This window comes from Helianthus annuus, chromosome 6, assembly GCF_002127325.2.
Source record: "Helianthus annuus cultivar XRQ/B chromosome 6, HanXRQr2.0-SUNRISE, whole genome shotgun sequence".
Lineage (NCBI taxonomy): Eukaryota > Viridiplantae > Streptophyta > Magnoliopsida > Asterales > Asteraceae > Helianthus > Helianthus annuus.
Window position 1 is genome coordinate 4,844,814 of NC_035438.2, and position 20,770 is coordinate 4,865,583.

General features: G+C 35.7%; 3 protein-coding genes across 6 annotated transcripts; 1 reads left to right on the plus strand and 2 right to left on the minus strand.

The window, feature by feature from the left end:
- Positions 1-570: 570 nt before the first annotated feature.
- LOC110884909 (protein SPA1-RELATED 2) lies at positions 571-8,341 on the minus strand. Of its 4 annotated transcripts, none has more exons than XR_002561684.2 (9): positions 8,178-8,328; positions 6,311-7,798; positions 4,831-5,584; positions 4,150-4,296; positions 2,754-3,071; positions 2,617-2,676; positions 1,934-2,130; positions 1,450-1,616; positions 571-919 (listed from the first exon to the last, which is right to left on the minus strand). XR_002561684.2 is itself a non-coding variant. In XM_022132616.2 (8 exons), the coding sequence occupies exons 2-7, from the start codon at positions 7,774-7,776 to the stop codon at positions 1,939-1,941; spliced, it is 2,937 nt and encodes a 978-aa protein (XP_021988308.1). In that variant the 5' UTR covers positions 7,777-7,798; positions 8,178-8,328; the 3' UTR covers positions 625-919; positions 1,934-1,938. The 4 variants fall into 4 exon arrangements, 2 of the variants coding, with proteins under 2 accessions (XP_021988308.1, XP_021988307.1); XR_004859903.1 differs by having other exon boundaries at positions 615-919; positions 1,343-1,616; positions 8,178-8,341; XM_022132616.2 differs by lacking the exon at positions 1,450-1,616 and having other exon boundaries at positions 625-919.
- A 6,740-nt stretch (positions 8,342-15,081) lies between these two features.
- On the plus strand, positions 15,082-17,431 carry LOC110881527 (mitochondrial adenine nucleotide transporter ADNT1). Its single transcript, XM_022129754.2, has 4 exons — positions 15,082-15,224; positions 16,226-16,252; positions 16,475-16,811; positions 17,348-17,431. The coding sequence occupies exons 1-4, from the start codon at positions 15,082-15,084 to the stop codon at positions 17,429-17,431; spliced, it is 591 nt and encodes a 196-aa protein (XP_021985446.1).
- Positions 17,432-17,591: 160 nt separating this feature from the next.
- On the minus strand, positions 17,592-19,979 carry LOC110881647 (COP1-interactive protein 1). The gene is made up of 2 exons (XM_022129849.2): positions 19,889-19,979; positions 17,592-19,333 (listed from the first exon to the last, which is right to left on the minus strand). Exons 1-2 carry the CDS (start codon positions 19,977-19,979, stop codon positions 17,592-17,594), a joined length of 1,833 nt encoding a protein of 610 aa, XP_021985541.1.
- Between the last annotated feature and the right edge of the window lie 791 nt (positions 19,980-20,770).

Below are 20,770 nucleotides of genomic sequence, written 5' to 3' on the forward strand. Positions count from 1 at the left end.
ATAAACGAGTTTGAGCCCAAGCTTCACATACACAGCTTAACCAGCCTCAGGGCCTCATAAGCCTAAACAAACCTTTAATTTAAATAAATACATTATTATTTTTTATTTTTTATAACAAAAATATAATTGCACAATCAGTATTATATATAATATTATGGTAAAAGTAACAAAATAATATATATACAAATAAGTATTATAAAAAAACATTTAAATATTTAAAAATAATAAACAAGCTAAGCTCAAAAGCCCGGCACTATATTTAAATATACAGCTCGAAAAGATTCAACTAGAGCTCGAGTAAACTAGCAGCTAGTTCGACAGCCGTTTACACCCCTAACGGAAATTACCTCTCATCATTATCAGTTTCAACTACCAAAACAAATGTAACTGATTTATAAGTTTAAACTTGTTGACTTTGAAAAGTCATATATTTGAATGGAGTTTCACGAATATAAGTTTAAACATGTTGACTTTGAAAAGTCAACTATTCTACAGTCTAGAATTAGAATATGTGAAAATTAAATACACATAAAAAGCAGACGCGGGAAAAAAGTAGATACAGAACAAAAGTAAAGCGTAAGTCGATTGTATAAACTTGAAGTTATCGTTAATAATAAGCGAACATAATACAAATATGCAATACTTCATTTAAATATTTCATGACTATAGAGTTATAAATTTGATTGTTTTACAACAACGCAACTTAAGTGTTATACTGCTCTAGGTATATATACATAATTAAGAAGACGAAAACATGGATATGTACACAAACCTTTAGTGACAACATGTCAGTCTGCCGTCCGCCCCAAGATCAATAGTCGGTTTAAGACATCTGCTGATCAAAGATCTGTAACTTTTGATGCTCGATAAAGTTCAAATGACGATGAAGTTTAGCACATGAACTAATAAAGAGCCAAACCTGTGTGAAAACAAGAAAATGAAAATATGTTAGTTTTTTTTTTTTTTTTTTTTTTATGTTTAAAATTCAACTCAAGCGGTCAAACCCGTTTTGACCTATTGCCAGACCTACATGTTCTGTCAGGCTTGGGTTAAATTCAAGATTACTAAAAAATAGAAAAATGAGGTTTGGCCGGTTTTGCGACTTTCGTCCAAAGGTTTATTTTTTCCGTATCCGGATCCAAAAGGTTTGAAATCTTGTCATTTTCATTTGGCTCGTTAACTCCATCCATTTTTCTTCGTTAAGTCCGGGGAATTTTTGCCCATTATGATAAATGCTTGTACAAAGTGAGAAAGACTGAATTGCCCTTTAAGTTAATAGAAAAGACGGATATACCCCTGAGTTAGCAAAGAAAAATGGTATGAAAATGGCCAGATTTCAAACCTTTTGGATCCAGATGCGGAAAAACAAACATTTGGACGAAAGTTGCAAAACTGGCAAAACCTCAGGGACAAAAGTCGCAAAACTGGTCAATGAGCCGAAACAGTTACCAAGCGGTTAATCTGCCCGATCTTCCGGTAGATGCACTTCGTCATGATCTTTTCCACGGAACGCGTGTGTTCGTACGCACAAAGAATTACCCGTTTGCCACATGGCTGAACCTGAGTACGACTTTCGGAGTGGTGACGTGACGTGACATCATCTATTGCCAGGTCATCTGCACCATAATTACTATGCTTACATACATAAAGCATCTACCTAGGTCCATTTACTAATTTTGTCTCGCCATTGACAACATATACAGAAAACGTCAACGTAAAAAATAGTATGCTAATGAATTTATTAACCTCAAAAATGGGAACCGTTAACTGTACAATTTTATTTATTCAACGCCCACGTTTAACAATTTCGAGATTCTATACGGCATATCACAATATACATGGAAATAACATATGAGGTGAAACTCGAGATGTACCAGCTACCACTAGATCAAAAGTCAACACCAAATCTTGAAGAGAAAAAAAAAGTCAAAACCTTTGTTAGACCATCTGCAACAGTTTCAGACAACCGGTGGAGTTCGCTGCAACCACCATGTCGGATTTTTGTCTCCAGCAGACACTTGAAACAAAATGATTGCTTTCGCTTTCGGTCTCTTTACCCGAAACGGGATCGATAGATCCGAACTTGTGAGACGTGATAGGCATAGGCAATGATCTATAATAAGCAAACACCTGCAGACAGACACCATTAATAAGAAAATAAAGAGTAAACTGCCATTTTCGTCCCTGAGGTTTGGTAAGTTTTTCGACTTTAGTCCAAAGGCTAGTTTTTCTGCATCTGGATCCAAAAGGTTTGAAATCTTGCCATTTTCATCCAGCTTGTTAACTCCATCCACTTTTCTCCGTTAAGTTAGGGGTATTTTCGTCTTTTTTGTTAACTTAAAGGGCTATTCAGTCTTTTTACATAAAGTGAAAAGGACCGAATTGCCCTTTAAGTTAACAAAAAAGACGGAAATACCCCTAACTTAACGGAGAATAATTGATGGAGTTAACGAGCCGAATGAAAATGTCAAGATTTCAAACCTTTTGGATCCAGATGCAGAAAAACAAACTTTTGGACAAAAGTCGCAAAATTGGCCAAACCTCAGGGACGAAAATGGTAACTTCTTGTTTGCTTATGTCCAAACAACAACTAAATTCTAACTAAATAGAGCATACCTCATTAGTTTCTGAGCCACATGCAATGTATCCGTCAGCAACCGATAATCCAACAAAGTTCTGAAAGACGCAAAGTTAATAAAGAACGTCGTAAATGTAATAACGGTGCAGTAAAAATGTAAAATAGAGTAACATACCTTCTCGTTAGTATGGCCTTTAAGGGTTAAGACGCAACTGCTGGTCGATAAGCAGCCAAAATCAGCTTTATTGAGGTCCCAAATTTTTAGTGTGTTGTCAGTTGATGCAGAAACGAGGGTCCCACTATCCAAGAATTTGACATAACTGACGGCTCTGTCATGGCCAGATAATGTACACAACGGTTTGGAAGCGTTTCTAAGATCATAGCAATACGTTTTATAATCAGCTGACCCCAAAGACAATAAATGAGCGGAGTAAGGGGAAAACTGAACACAGCAGACGTTTGCAACGGTTTTGATTGTCGATAAGCTCTTCTTCTGCATATAGAAAAGACAACTTTATCTATTTAACTTGTCTAGAAGGTTCTTGACATGTGTTAAAAGTATGAGCTATGTAACGTATACAGATAACGTGAAATTTTTGGATAATTATCAAATATCTAACATACCCTGCGATAAGAACCTAATTTAGTAATAATGTAATATACTAATATCTTATATTTATTAATTTGTTACGATGATAATGGGAGTGAATTGCAAGTTTTGTCCTTTATCTTTAGGCCATTTTGCAAGTTTTGTCCTTTATGTTTAAATTTGACGAGTTTTGTCCTTTATGTTTAAAAATCAAGCACGTTTTACCCTTTGGGCCTTAAAAATCAAGCACGTTTTGTCCTTTATGTTTAAAAAATCAAGCACGTAAATCCTTAAAAATCAAGCACGTTTTGCCCCAAAGGGTAAAACGTGCTTGATTTTCAAACATAAAGGACAAAACTCGTCAAATTTAAACATAAAGGACAAAACTTGCAAAATGGCCTAAAGATAAAGGACAAAACTTGCAATTCACTCATGATAATGGGGAATAATTTAACTCAGAAGCTTGCGAAGGAAATGTAAATCACATGCATGGTTGTAAAAATTCCCGACTAGCCTCCGGTTAATTTTTATCTAATCGGCCAATTAATCAGTAGGCAGTCAACAGTGGTCGAATCCAGTCCTAATTGGCCAAAAATCGGTGGTAGTCTAGCAATTCCGGTCAGATTCTTGACCAAAACCTATAAATTCCGGCAATTAATCCTACTTAATTGAAATTATGGGTGGAAGAAGGTGTTAGTTATAACATGTCTACATAAATAATACATTTAAAAATGTGTGTATATACATATAAAACTGAAAATTACATACAATATCCCAATCCGACTAATCCCGATTTATTGCTAGTCGGTACCCCACCGGCCGACTAGCGCCTAGCAATTCTTACAACACCGATCACATGAGATATTATCATATTACAGATTTCAAAGTTCATGACCGGTCTTTCGAATAAACAAATTTTGATTTAAAAGTATAACTGGAACAAAAGGAATGTAATTTTAGTTATAAATGGGAAGAAGCTTACCTCATTAATGCTCCATAATTTGACAGAACAATCATCACTTCCACTGGCTAATTTTATCGGGTCAACTCGAGAAAAGTCAACTGACCACGCCCTCCTTTCATGCTCAATATGATGTGATATTGCTTCACCAGTTCCAGCATCCCATATCTGGCCCATCCACAAACGTATGCAAGAAACATTATATGGTAGTCAGTTATAAGAACACATAAAGTGCATATTCACCATTTTGTTAAAAGAGTAAATTGCCATTTTCGTCCCTGAGGTTTGGCCAGTTTTGCGACTTTCGCCAAAGGTTTGTTTTTCCGCATCTGGATCCAAAATGTTTAAATCTTGTCATTTTCATCCGGCTCATTAACTCCATCCATCTTCCTCCGTTAAGTCAGGAGTATTTTCGTCTTTTTTATTAACTTAAAGGGCAATTCGGTTTTTTTTTTCACTTTATGGACATGCATTTAGCCTAATGTACCACTATTCAAAATACCCGTACTAAATAAAAAAATACGAAATACCCCTAACTTAACGGAGAAAAACGGACGGAGTGAACGAGCCGGATGAAAAATGGCAAAAGATTTCAAACCTTTTGGATCCAGATGCGAAAAAACAAACCTTTGGACAAAAGTCGCAAAACAGGCCAAACCTCAGGGACGAAAATGACATTTTACTCTTGTTAAAAGTACTAACCTTGACCACACCGTCATAGTCTGCCGAGGCCAGATAATTCCTGATATAGCTATTCCAACAAATGGAACTAAGTCGAGATTTGTTGGACATCTCAACAGCTGGATAATGAATGTCGACAGAATCATTCAACAAAGCATGAAAATCATATACTTTTATCTTTTTCGACACTCCGGCAGTTGCAAAATAATCCTCATCTCGGTCAAAACCAAGTGAACATATAACATTTCCCATACTACTAAAATCACCATTCCGTAAAACTCCCCGTACTTCAAACTTACTATAACGAGCATATTTGCACAAACCGTTGAAAAAGATCCCCAAACGATCCGCCGGCTTTTTGCCTGCTTCCGTATTTTTCATCACAATATTCTTTTCCCGACTACTTAACACTTCACGCTCCCCGGATTCGTTCATGTCAGAGTTCCCTATGGTGGATCGCACGGAAAAGTAGGCGTGTTCAAGATGATTTATATTGTTTATTAAGCGCGATCCACCTAGACTAGAAAACGTCGTCGATTTTAACTTCTTCCCCGGAGTTTTACTCGGCTGTCGTGACTCTATCTCTAAAATGTCGGATTCTAAGCTTTTAATATCGTCAGCTAATTTTGCCGCACATGTCTGCTTTTGTTCATTTAAAGATGCGAGAAAATGCAACATTAAATCTGATTCGGCATCTTCTTGATCAATGGATGTTGACATTTGTTTCATAGATGATGTTTGTATTCCGTTTATAAGCTCGGACTGTAGGATGGCCCTGATAAACGAAAGTTAATGAATGTTAGGTTAAAGCTGGAATGAAGTTTTCAAATCATAAAGGGAATGTTCACGCAAGTACGCAACTCTTAATATACAATACAAAAACTACTTTTACAGCAATCCGTGACGCACTTAATTCAAACATAATTAGGGCTGCAAACGAACCAAACGTGCAGTGAACAGTTCATGAACCGTTTGGCGGGAAGTTCGTTTGTGTTCGTTCGTTTATTAAATAAACGAACACAAACAATAAATCTCGTTCGTTTAGTTTAGTTAAATGAACGAACTTGAACAGAGGCCGCGTTCGTTCATTTATGTGTGTGAACGTTCGGTAACGTGTTTGTTTGTGTTCGATAGTTCATTAGTGTTTCTAGTTTTTATATTTTTAAATACTTCAAAATTTTGACAAATAAAATATTTAATAAGTATCAGTGTATATATATTCTGTTTGTGAACGCTTGTTTGTGTTCATTTGTTTCTATCTGTGTTCATGATTCAAGAACATTAGTTTGTGTCACTTGTGTTTATGAACGTCCGTTGCCTAACGAACGAACACGAACATAAAATCTTGTTCGGTAAGTGTTAATGAACAGTTCGTGAACATATATATTTCCTTAACAAACGAACACGAACAAGGTCTTGTTCGTGTTTGTTCGGTTCGTTTGCAGCCCTAGACTCAGATATATGAGGCAAGATTTCACACTAAACATGATTCAAACAATACCTAGTTGTCGGGCGTAATGACGGCTCAGGATGAAGCAGCCAAAGACAGAACCCCGTTTCCTTGGGATTCTCCAACATGAAACTAGGAGGAAGGATCCGCTGGTGTAGGTCCTTCATCGCGATAGCATGGGCTCTCGCCGATTCAAACGACCCAAGTAGCTCAAATAGAAGAATGCCTAGAGAGTAGACGTTTGACGATAACGTAGAGCACCTCTCTCCGGAATCCTCTGGACTGGCGTACCACTGCTCTTCCAATGGATCACCGACGAAATTATTCACCAGTTGGGGTGTAGCGTATAACGGCTGACTGTTCGACATGTTTTGAATTGGATAGGTATTATTATTTGATGTAGCAAATAAGTGCTGACTGTTGGATATGTTTTGGATTGGATACGTATTATCTCTTGTAGGGATATTTTGTCCGTTAAATCCGTACCCGGAATCTTTGAAACCAGAATGTACCGCAAACTGAGGCCACCGACGAAACATGTTCCCTTGTTTTTGTCTTTTTGCGCTTTGGCTAGCACCGAGAAGATGACTGTGCTCCCCTTCTCGCTTCTTATCTCCGTTCTTTTCCAAATTGGAAACTTCTTTACTCCCGATAACAGGCGAACCGATGTACAAGACGTGGTTTTGTGGCGTCAACTTGAAGCATGACGGACGTAACGCTTGCAACGGTTCTCCACGAGAATGAGATGCATCCACCAGATCCAAAATCTGCTTGAATATATCCATGTTTTTCGATTTGTCGACCTTGTTCTGACCCGCTTTAAGCCATTCTCTCAGACTCAAACCTTCATGAACAGTAGTTTCCGTAGTTGAACTAGGCGTTGAATTTAAACTAACCAAAGCAGCTTGTGGATGATTCGGACCACGAATACGGCCAAGCGCTTCACGAGCTGGGCCCGGGCCACTGCATATGACACCTTTTCCCTTCAACGAACTTTTCACAAAATACTGAGAAAACCCTGATTGAGAAAGAATCTTTGTTCGAATCCCGTTAGGAGATAACAAAGTATTCAACGAAGCAGGTTGATTATCCTCTTGCCGTGAACGTGAACGGTCCGCAACGTCATTTTGATTTTCAACTTGTGTATGTAAACTATTCATTTCATCCGGGAAGAACGTGTTCCAAACGTTATTCGAACTACGCATTTTATCCTTTAACCCCGAACCACCCGTCTCCACGTTCCCACTGTCGAAATTTCTCACCGTTAACTCTTCAACCATCATCCCTGCTGCATCCACACTGCGAGGGCTGGTCCACGCGTGCTCGGTTGTGTCAACCCTAGCAACATTCTTTCCCTTGTAATCATCACCGGGTATAATCATTTCCTGCACATTCGAGCTTCCATGCTCGATTAAAAACCCACTCTCTTTCGCCATAAACCGTTTACCGTCAACCAGATTATCCGACGCTGCTTCACCGTCCACTAGTTGATCCATTTCCCCAACAAGAAACCGCATTCAAATCGCAGCTGCGGTAGATCTGAAATTCATAACAAATAATCCATAAAAAATTCTAGGGTTTTGAAAACAATAACACAAACAGAACCAAAACAATATAATTAACAAACAGATACAACACAATTAATCCAAAACAAATGAAATCCCCAAAACATAAACTCAAATCATAACAAACCCTAGCTCAACTCAGCTATTAACTTTCAGTTATCAATTATTAACAAAAAACGCATCGAATAATCTAGAATTCAACTCATGAAAACTTCAGATTAAGCAAAATCTGTTGCTAAACTATAAATCAGAAAGTAAGGATAAGGATGAAATCAAAATTAACCAATCAAATTCTGTACGAATCATATCATATCATATATAATATTAATAATTAAATATCAGTGAATTCATACCTTCGATGTCGCAAAAAGTAGAAATTGAACAAGAAATTGTTGATTTCAGAGGAATTTAAACTATAAAAGTATAATAATATTCATCAGGTTTGGAAGCCATGGGGGAGGGAGGGGGTTTATTGTTAGATTTTTTTATTATTATTATTGTTATTTCTTTTTATATTATTATTCTTTTTTTTTAATTGAATAATAATTGGCTTTCAATTATTTAACTATAGATACAGTCATACAGATATATTGTATAGTTTTTGTCTAATAAGATTTAATTTTGTGAATTTTATTTTTAAGCTTGGTATGGGTTCGTTATTGATGACGTGGTGCACGGGTGCGTATTAGGAGTGAATACTCAGATCAGTATCAAACACAATGGTGATGGTTAAATTTACTTTTTTTAATGAGTCTGAGAAACGACAAAACTAGAGAATATCAATCGTACACGTAGTATAAATTTTATCTTATCAAAATACGGATGTAACCGACACTCGTCAAGTAATGTAATGCATATCAATAAAATTAAAAAAAAAACAAATATTGAAAAAGCATAAGCATTCATAATTGACTAGTGTTATGTACACATACCCAAAGTTCTATCTAGGGAGACAATTTAGGAAATGTAATCCAGTACCAATATTTTTTATTTCAATAATAACAATTAAATAGTACTTTTAAAAATTACAATAATATTATGAGTAAAATGCTAAAATGGTCCATAAGTTTAGGTCGCGTTTATCACTTCAGTTCAAAAATAAAACTTTTGTATATGGGTTCCTAATGTTTCATTTTTTGTTGTCATTTTCATCTAATTGACAAAATATGTTATAATTTTCTATTAATTTTCCCCCGTTTATTGGTTTCCTCGTTTAAATTAAGGGTATAATTATTATATTATGTTATAATATATTTTAATTAAATGAGGAAAACGACCAAAAAAAGAGAATTTAACAGAAAATTCTAACCCAGTTTGTTAATCGGTTGAAAATGACAACAAAAAAGAAATCTTAAGGACTAAACACAAAAAGTTTATTTTTTTACTAAAATGGCAAAAGTGAAATAAACTCAGGGACCATTTTGGCATTTCACTATAATATTATATTACGTTATTTTATATAAAAAATAAAATTGCAGAATGAAAAAGTATTTTTTCACTAAAATGGATAAATACAAATGGTTTTGATACTTTTTATTAAAGAAATGGTTTTGATACTTTTTTTATTAGAGAAATTGAGTTGGTTGTGATGTGACCAAAGATTTTATGTGGTATCTGAAGGACGCACGTAGCCATCGTGACTATTTTAAAAACAGCCCACAACACCAGCTGGGTCCACCTCACATCCACTTGACTGGTTGCACCCAATGATGTATATCACAAACCACCCCAAAGGGGGAACAAACACAACACACCAACTTGATCCATTCATTTCTATACGTCACGTAATAATAATTTTAAAAGTAATTCTCCCATATATTCATGCAGCCCTTCCACTATTGTACGGTACATTAAAAAAATTACACAAGATACTATACACAATTTATAACAAAATCTACAACTATTCTACACACACATATTAGTTATACCAATAACCAAACTCTGTTAATGTAATATTATTTATAAGTTCACGGCCGCTATATTTCTCTAACATGTTAGTTCAATTGAGGGTCCATTAGTGATTGTTTTATTATGTACATATGACCCATTACCAATATGCATGTGGTATCTATATAATTTTGCGAGTTTTATACTCATGGGTTTATATTTTACAAGTTTTATATACATTTAATAATTAACCGAAATTGATCCATAACCAATGGTTAATCAAACAACGGTTAACCGACCATTAGTTATGGTTATAATTAATACTTTTCAATTAACCGAACCTTCGGTTAACCGACTTTGCACACCCCTAGTATTAGATAGGTGATCACTTTAAAAGAATTTGCGACTCGTATGTTTACGTTTTTCTTATATTTATGGGAAAATGTCACAGAATAGTAACCAAGTTTTAAAAGTGTTCTAATTAGGTCACTCGTATCGATTTTGTCCCAAATATATATAACTTAACATTCAAATCGAGTCATGTCCTTTTTCCCATGTATTAAGAAAAAAATGGAGCATAAGATGCTGGAGTCGGATTATTTTAATATATAAAATTATATTTATTAAAAATAAAAACACTTTAATTACAAAAAAAATAAAAAAAACAAGTTACAATCCACGTCATCACTCGACGTTAGCATCAAGTAAAATGGAAAAAAGAAACAAAAATCCACGTTATCACGGTTACCTATGAAATACATGAAAAAACACTTAATTTTAATAAAAAATTAATGTTGAGTGACCTGTTTAGAATACGTTTGAAACTTGAGTGACCTAATTGGAACACTTTTAAAACTTGGTTACTATTCTACAAAGTTACAGTTTGTTAAAAATGTTAATTACACTAATTCGAGAGCATATTATGCAATTGTTTTTTTTTTTCATAAATAGGTTGGTTTTAGTGGTTTTGAACATAATAATAATATGTTATTGTATTATTTATGCTTGTAAATTCTTAGGTTTGTGGTCACCTTAAAAAGCGCCTTGCAACAAACCAAAATATATACAAAACCTAGTACATGTGTTTTAATCCAACACATACACATATGTAAGGGGTATAATATGCAGTTTGAATAGCCTAGAAATTCGAACTGCTTAATGCCCATGATATCAGAACTTTGTCAAACTAAAACTCTCAATTTTGCGTAGCTAGGTTTTGCTCTGAATTAATAGTCGTTTTGCGTAGCTAGGTTTTTTTTTTCTCTGAACTAAGGAGAGTTATGCGTGCTAACCAATTGTGCTACACCGAGTTTTGCTGACTAGTAAAAGTATACACACATATGGTTGCAGGCCCGTGATTTTCGTCTTCGACGATATAACTACTACTATGGATAGTGTACCCCGAGCAATAGACATGAAATCAATTTCAAAGGAGCAATCTCTATCATGGGCCTCATACACTCTTCTTTTTTCTATTTTAATTATTCTATGTACTTCATTTGATATACTTTTCAAGAATTCTCATTATATTTATTTCTTTTTTACAAATATACGTGTTTTATAATTTAATTACTAAGGGTGTTATCCTGCAAATTGCATGGGCCATCAAATGCAGTTTGGTCTAAATTATGAATGAGTTATAGACTTAAGTATATTGTTTGTTCTGTGTTTAGCATCTCGTATAGTAAATAACTAAAATATTATGCATCATATTGAGTTACATGCCATTTTAGTCCCTATGGTTTGGGCCATTTTGCAAGTTTAGTCCAAAGGTTTGAAACGTTACCATTTTAGTCCAAATAGTTAAACGTTGCCATTTTAGTCCACTGGGTTAACTACATCCCTTTATTCAGTTAACTAGAATGGCATTTCGGTCATTTTATATGTAATTATGTTAACTAGAAGGGCAACTCGACCATATAAAATGATCGAATTACCCTTCTAGCTAACATAAAAAATGGAGGGAGTTAACCCAGTGGACTAAAATGACAACGTTTGAGACTATTTGAACTAAAATGACAACGTTTCAAACCTTTGGACTAAACTGACAAAATGGCCCAAACCACAAGAACTAAAATGGCATTTAACTCCATCATATTTCAGGGGCTGTTTGGTAGTCTCCTAATGAATCGGTCAGAGGTGGAGTGTATTTGATTCACTAAAAAGACATTATTAATGGTTGATGTAACCTCTTAATGGGTAATTTTAGAAACATGTTGACCCGTTAAGAGGCTACCTCTTAATCGATCAGGCATCTTAATGGCATCGTACACGGTTGCCAAACAACCTTTTAATAAGAATCTATTTTGAAATAAGATTCAAAATCTTCAACAAGAAATTTAACTTTCATAAATATGAATTAGTCAGTGTGGGACTAGCTCACTTGGTAAAGACTTCTGTCTCTTAGTTAAAAGTAAAAAAATAGACGAAAAACATTGAACCCCAATACGCGTTGCGGCGTGTTAACTCGCAATAAAACGAAAAACTCGTGAAAGATAAAAGTATGAGGGACTAAAGTTAAACAGAAAAAAGTGTTTGTGTTAAATTGTAAAAGATGAAAAGTTTTAAGGCTAAAAGTAAAAAAATTCAAAAAGGTTAAAATGTAAAAGATAAAAAATTTATAGGTTAAAAGTAAAGAATTAAGTTTTTTTTTTTGGGAAACACCCTATGCATAGAGTACAAACATATGAAGCAACAACATGTTGCTTATTTATAGTGTGGTAATACGTGTTAAATGTGAAGTCTGGTTTAGTGGACCTATTTTTTTAGCCCATGAAACTTTAGACAGACTCCAAGTTTCAGAAGTCCATAACAAACATAAATATGCTATATAAAAAATAACAATGCTTATTCACTTACTTGGGTTATTCGAATTGAATTGGGTGTGGGATTTCAAATTCGAATTGAATTTTTGAATCGAATGGGGCCGGATTTGAATAGGCCGAAATTCAAAATCGATTTCATTAGTTGAATTTAGTTAGAATTCATTTTCAGGTTATTCGAGTCTGAATCGAATAATGAACACTCTAGCCTCACCACATTTTCATTTATCAAACGTCTCCACCGCACCGTTGATGTATCCTTCAAGTACATTGTCATAGTCATCGAAGATTCTTGATTCTCTTTTGCCAAAAAAAAAAAAAAAAAAAAAAAAAAAAAACCGTTGATCGATTTGGGATCTCAACATTCAACACGGTACTTTCAAATTTCAATACTAACTCCTTTAACCACTGCCTTCAAGCAAAACACATGTTTGTTAAAATATATGTAATGACTATTCATATGAAATAGAGAGTAGGTCAACCATTGTAATATTTATATATGTTGCTAAGATATGGAATGCGAAACAAGGGATTCCTGCCTATTTTCATGGTATTAGAGATATCGCTCTGATTACCCTAATCATTTATTCTCTTTACAACCACCGACATCCTCCATAGTCACCGGCCACCATCAATCCTCCATAGTCACCGGCCACCACCGACATCCTCCATAGTCACGCCACACGAGTTGTTAATGATTGGCGTCAAGTTCAAAGTTAAGCAAAGTTGTAAATGGGTTGACATGTTATAAACAAGTTATAAATGGTAAAAGGGTTGTAACAGGTTGACATTTTAAAATTATAAATTATTTAAATTTTGACGTCTTTATTTTAAACATAAAGCAATCAACAATAAGCAAATTTAACTTTAGTATAATCTAAACACGACCCGCTTACTAAACAAACCCAAAATTTAATAATACCTAAACTAAGTTGCAACTTTTATGCTTGATGTATAGTATAAACTAGGGAAAGGATCCACTAAAAAGTAGATTTTGCCTAAGTAGCCAAGAAGGATTGTGATGATGCCATGTGACACTCCATATAAGTAGGAAGAAATGACATTTTGGTCCTTATAAATAGGAGTGTGAAAATCACATGTGCCATCCCTTTTGTTTTCTAAAAAAGACAACAAAAAAATCCAGTACAAAAAAATCTAGCACAAAAAATCCAGTAAAAAAAAATTTAGCACAAAAAAATCTAGTAGAAAAAAATATAGCACGAAAAAATTCAGCACAAAAAATATAGTACAAAAAATTCAGCACAAAAAATTAAGAAAAAATTTAAGGTAAAAAATTCAGCATAAAAAATTTAGCACAAAAATATAGACGTGAAAAGAAAAAGTTTTAAGAAATATTGACGTGGAGAACATATGGCCTATGCATCGACCATTCGAATTTCGAAACCATTTTAAGAAAAATGAACGAATTTACAAGAACCGAAGAAAAGAAGCACATTCGATAATGTGGATTGACCCCTTAGTGTGTCTAGAAAAGTTGACCTACTTTGACAATACATCATACCTCAAAGTTGAACATAAGTAGTGGAGATGTCGAAGTAGTAGCTCAGTTTCCTCCATAATTTCTTCAACCAAATCATCGGCCAACTCCTTTTCTACCGATGAATTTTGCCAATTTTGACCATTACATAAGGCACCGCCCATACTTAATCTCCACCCCTCAAGTTTTTTCAGGTAAGACTTAAGTTTTCCTACTGACATCGATTGTGATGAGGAAAATTAGGTGGTCGGATATGAAGAAACAAGGAGAGCGAAAAGTAAAGTGAAAGATGCTGGTACTGTTTTGGCAATTTTTAGAACTAATGGACTGTAATTGTTATTTTTAACAAAGCGTTGGGACGAAAAACGTAACCAACTCTTTATTGCATTATGGTCATTTCAAATAAACTTATAGTATAACTGGATGACGTTGGTGTGGGTGGACTGTAATAGTTATGAAAGTGAAACAACAAAAAAATGTTTTGACAATTTTTAAAGTAATGGTCCGAAATAGTAATTTTTGAGAAAAGAGACGAAAAACATGATTAACTCCTCTTTTTGTTCGATTCCCTGAGATCGTTGTAGGAGACCTTACCCCGGCGAATACTTAGGGGGTGTTTGGCCTAGCTTTTATTTTTTTGGCTTATGCTTATATTTTTAAGTAGCTTATGCTTATTTTCTTTCATTTGATAAGCTATTTTGAAGTGTTTGGATTAGCTTATATTCTACAAGTTGATAATCAATAATTAATCTTTAGTTGTTTGTTAAGTTATTTTGTATTATGGGAAGGGGTATAATATCATTGTGTGTAATGAAAAAAAAAAAAAAAAACCATAAACTTCAAATAAGCTTATTCAAATAAGCTAAATAAGCATGTTCCGATAAGCTTCTTGGAATTAGCTTATATAAGCTAATAAGCACAAGCTTAAAAAGCTAAACCAAACACCATTAGTGCTTATTTTGTAAAAATAAGCTAAAAAAGCTATAAGTCTGGATAAAAAAGCTAGGCCAAACACCCCCTTATTATTTATTTCCGGTAGGTTCCGGTGGCATGGCGTCGGAGGATGTGGTAGGGAAGACAACCGTTACAATCGCAAATCTCGCTGAAGAAGCAAAGATCTCTAGTGAAGGTGTCAAGGCTCCTAGCCGCCACGCTCTACTCAGCATTTGCAAATCTCTCGTCGCCGGTGGAGTGTTAGTTCTCTCATCTCTCGTATTTTCAGTTTTATCGATTAGTTATCAATCACTTATTTCTGTTAATTCGAATTTGATTCAGTTTTGAGTAATTTTGTCTGTAGACACATGCCTTTGAGTTCTCGTATTTTCAGTTTGAATAAATTAATTGATTTTATTGTTCAAAAGGCGGTTATTTATACATTATAAGGCTGGAGGGTCCCTAGGGGCTTTATCACTGGATGTGAGATCCACCTAGGCGCCATGTGATACGTCATACGGAGCTTTTAACTTGCATGGTGTGGTATAAATCCCTCTATTAAACAAAATTAAAAAAAAGAAAAAGATTTTATTGGTTGAGAAGAGGTGGGCCCCACCTTCACACCCTTTTTGGCTCGTTATCACCATGGCGGACAAGGGGTAGCGCCACCCTTTAACAAGCAGGGGGTGGTTGATGGCGCCCCGGGGCGCTATAGATGTTGATGTGACGGGGTGGCGCCATGCCACACCCACCGGCCTAACTCTTTTGTTTGTTTTTATACTTAAGGTAAAATTATCCATTTGTATTACTATTAAGATTGAAATGCATTTGTAAAGAAGTTATTCTTGTGTGTTTTATGTTTTCTCCGCTTGCGTGTTTGGTAGCCTACGTAGAATCTTTTAGTATTTGAGTTCCTACGGGGCTTTATTTGTTTTTATCTGACTCTTATGTTTTGTAGCTGGGGGCTCATTGGAAGCAGTCTCTCTCTCCCCGGAGATAGAGGTAAGGCTTGCCTACATCCCACCCTCCCCATACCCAACCAATAGCTTGTAGGCCATGGGTCATGGGTGGGATTACAGTGGGTATGGTTGTTGTTGTATGTCAGCCAAAATGTTGTGGTGCAAGAAACCAGTTATAACTTATAAGTCATAGAAAAAGAGCCTTTCATTTTCTTAAGTCTTGACCTAAATACCTATGTTAGTATGTTGTACCTCTTGGTTTATAACTAGTTATTTGTTTATTTGGTTATATTATGTTGCAGATCAAGAACTGCTGTTGCTCCTTTAGGGTATAACTGTATAAGGAGTGGTTAGACACTTGAGAGTGGCAAACTAAAAAATCAACCAATTAGAGTGTGCCACGTCAATCAGTGAAAAGTGTTAGCAACCTACCCAATGGACTTGGTTCGAGGCCGCCTTACCGTGCAGGTACGGTTCAAAACTTTTCGATATTGAATGTTTTAATATTTTTAGTAGTCTGTAACAAATTACAACTGCTTTAATGTTTACAGACTGATAAGTTCTCATTGTTTTGCGGTGTATGAATCTTTAAAAGATTGGTTGGTTAAATCAAGACCATTTGGGCTAGCCGAAGACGCGGAGTTGAGTGTGACAACCAAGCTTGCATGTGGGGCTGCAGCTGGAACTGTGGGTCAAACCGTTGCTTACCCTCTTGATGTCATCCGCCGACGAATGCAAATGGTTGGTTGGAAACATGCAGCTTCAGTTGTGACCGCAGATGGCAAGTCAGCACTCGAGTACACTGGAATGGTTGACGCGTTCAGGAAAACCGTTCGTTATGAAGGTTTCGGGGCGTTGTACAAGGGCTTGGTCCCTAACTCAGTTAAGGTAAATACAAGAGTATTCTTTTCCCATTTTTTTGTATTTTTTTTAGTAAAATGCCATTTTCGTCCCTAAGGTTTGGCCAGTTTTGCGACTTTCGTCCAAAGGTTTGTTTTTCCGCATCTGGATCCAAAAGGTTTGAAATCTTGCCATTTTCATCCAGCTGATTAACTCCATCCGTTTTTCTCCGTTAAGTCAGGGGTATTTCCGCCTTTTTTGTCAACTCAAAGGGTAATTCAGTCTTTTCCAGGGGTATTCGGTCGTTTCACATAAAGTGAAAAAGACCGAATTGCCCTTTAAGTTAACAAAAAAGACAGAAATACCCCTGACTTAACGGAGAAAAATGGATGCAGTTAACGAGCCGAATGAAAATAGCAAGATTTCAAACCTTTTGGATCCGGATCCAGAAAAACAAACCTTTGGACGAAAGTCGCAAAACTGACCAAACCTCAGGGACGAAAATGGCATTTTACTCGTTTTTTTTTTTTTTTTTTTTTTTTTTTTGGTAAATTTTGTAATAAGAGTTTAATTTGTGGAAACAGGTGGTTCCTTCGATAGCGCTTGCATTTGTGTCGTACGAGGTGGTTAAGGATCTACTTGGGGTGGAGATGAGGATATCTGGTTGAAAAACATCCTAGTTATATGTAGGATCCTAACAATGTGATGAATGCCAATTTCTCTTAAGAAAGTGTCTTACAATTTACAAAAGAACTCGGGTTCTAATGTTTAGTTTCTAACACAAAACTAGGCTTCGGGTAGGGATCGACTGAACCTAACACTTTGAACTTAACACGATCTTTGGCATCTAGCAACGAGCTCAAAAAACGCCTTTTTAAGAAAATCAGACCGACTACGATGATGATCAATCCAAATACACAATTGCCTAATTGCTTCCCTTTTCTCCTCTTTCAAAACAATCATGGCCTCATCATTCTCCTTAACAACCTTCTCCAAATCCCTTAACTTGTTCTCTAGTTTCAATGCTTTTTGCCTTGACCAAAGTATCTCCTCTTCTTTATCACCCAATTGAACCACAAGTGCATCAAAATCTTCCTTAACTTGTACCAATGCACCATTCTTTCTCTTCACCCAATCCCTCACAAAATTTATCTCACACGACACTTTCGACACACGGTTATTGAACGCCTCGCAACATTCCGCAAACCGGAGTCCAAACGTCTCGGACACACTTAACGTTTCACTCACCCCCGACATTATAATCTTGATGCTATGAAACGCTAAGTCGTTGTCCTTTTTGTCTTGCTCGTGTTGATCTCGCGTCTTTTTGTACCAGTCTCGCGTTTCATTGTTAAGCTGTTCCGACACGCAAACTCTTCTGTTCAATATACGCACACTATCCTCCGAATTCTTTCGAAATTCGTCCATTACTTCTCCCATTTTCTTAACCATGCCTTGGAGACTACATTTTGCCTCGGGGTTTAACTTGTTCGCTAGCATGTCTCTTTGCTCGTCGTTTTTGTCTAACGATTCGAACTTTTGCTGGAGGGATTTCATTTTGTTCGAACAATCCTTGACACACTCCGTTCGTGATTCAGCAGCCGAAATTTGAGAATCTTGAAGTTTTTCCTCCAACTCCGAAACGGTTTTCCTTTGATTCTTGTTTTCGTCTTTCGACAAACGATTCTCGTTGCTTAAACATTCGATCTTGGTCTCCAAATCTTTGACTTGTTCTTTCAAATGGTCTCTTTCTTCGACAAGCCCCTCTTCGTTTGTGGTCTTTTCCTTTAGTTTTTCCGCTAAAGTTTCTTGCAAGTTAAGCGAATCCGACACTTCTTTAGCCTTCTTCTCGAGCTTGATTTCCGATTCTTGGTTCTGAATCCTTAATATTTGGAGCTCTTTCTCTTTTCCATATAAAAAGTTTTTCAAATTCTCGACACGATCCATAGACTCTTCAACTTTATTATTGAAAAACTTCTCACACTCGTCGACTTTCTTCAAAACGTTCTCATCCTTTTCTCTAAACGCCGACACAAGCTGCAATCCTATATTTTCTTGCAACCGTTTATGAAATCTATCGTGTCGGCCTTTAAACTCTTGTTCATGATCACTCTTCTGACAGTTTAACGTCTCAATCTCGAGCTTTAACGCACTAACTTTGTCCTCTAACACCTTCATCTTAAAGGGTGACTTATCAACGCTTAACGCTTCTAACGAATGACACGAGTTCTCGGATCTCATGCTTTGACCATCTTGTGTTAATGCCACTTTTGGTGGATCAATATTTGGTGTTTTTGATCCACTACCTGGTGAATAATATGCTGCTGATTCCATGCCTAATGAATTTGAAGATGAAATGGACTCATTGTCTTCTTTATCTTCTTCATTGTTGCATTTTCTCTTGACACCTTCTCTTAAATCTTCATATAATGCACACATGGCTTGGTATTGTTTGTAGAAATCCTCAATCAGGCTAATGACTTCGGATCGTTTCCTTTGTCTTGTTTCTTTCGTGCCGGAGTTTAGATTTTTAACGAGCTTCACGATTTTGTCCACCTTTGCATCCGTCTCTGCAAACCGAGTGTGTAAAACTATACATGATTTATAACACGGAAAATCACCAAAATAGACATGCTGACCAAGACAAAATAGACACTGACTTTTAGCATACTCTAAATTAAACATATTCAAAAGCAATCAATAAGAAAACGACACATAAGCTAAGTCAGCTAAGAAGACTTTAGTTTAGCCAGCACAAAACCTTAAAAAGTACTTCGGGGTCCACAAAACAACCGATCAAATTAATACACATGTAAAACAAAGGCTCAAATTTAGACAGGGTTCCTCAAAAGGCTAAACTTTAGCCTTTGAGGAACAACAGCTAAATTTTAGTTGGCGTTTTACACGTGTATTGATTTGATTGGTTGTTTTGTGGACCCCGTAGTACTTTTCAAGTTTTTTGTGCCAGCTAAATTCAAATGTTCTTAGCTGGCTTAGCTTATGTGACATTTATTTTTTAGCGTGGTAAAAGTCAATGTCTATTTTGGCTTAAAAGGCGGTAACATGTCTATTTTGGTGATTTTCTAAAGGTAACTCGACGAATGTCTTGGATCAAGAGATGTTACCGATTATGATCTGTTTACGTTGTTCCTCTTTATCTGGATCAACATGATCCCGGAACATATTCATCGATTCATTCCACCTGAATTTAGTCATTCCTATGCCCCCTTCTCACCCAAACGCATGCGATCGCGAACCTAACCAACTACAAGTCATTATTATTAACAAAAACCTTCAGCATTATGAAATGTATGAACAAGTTTCATGAAGAATGCATAATTATATAAAACAGGATTTTCGACGAAAAAAATACCTGGAATTCGGAGGTAGAAGAACACAAAACATCCATATGCATTAAGAAATTTCAAATTAGGGTGGTGTGAAAATTTGATTCAGATTTGATCACAACAGCGGTCACATGTGGTTGATAATGAAAACCGGTGAAAACGGTTAAATCAGTTTTCTGGTATCTCTAGCAACTTAAATCTATTTAAAATTAAGAGTAAGTTACGATTTTGGCCCCTGTGGTTACATCACTTTTACCCTATTAGCCCAAAATAGAATTTTTAACATCTGTACCCTAAGGTCTCTGTAACTAACTATTTTGGCCCATTCCCTCTCAGGGGCCAAAATAGTTAGTTACAGAGACGTTGGGGGTACAGATGTTAAAAAATTCTATTTTAGACTAATAGGGTGAAAGTGATATAACTACAGGGGCCAAAATCGTAATTTACTATAAAATTAAATATAAAAGATGGCTTTGACCTTAACCGGCCCAAATAGCAAAAGTGTGAAGAGGTGTATGATGTTTAAAAAAGGAAAGGTGCATAAAAAATTAAAAAATAAATAAATAATAATAATAATAATAATAATAATAACTAGGATAATACTCCACGGGCGTTGCGACGCGGACAACATGTGTGGACATCACGTTAAAGCGTGCGCAT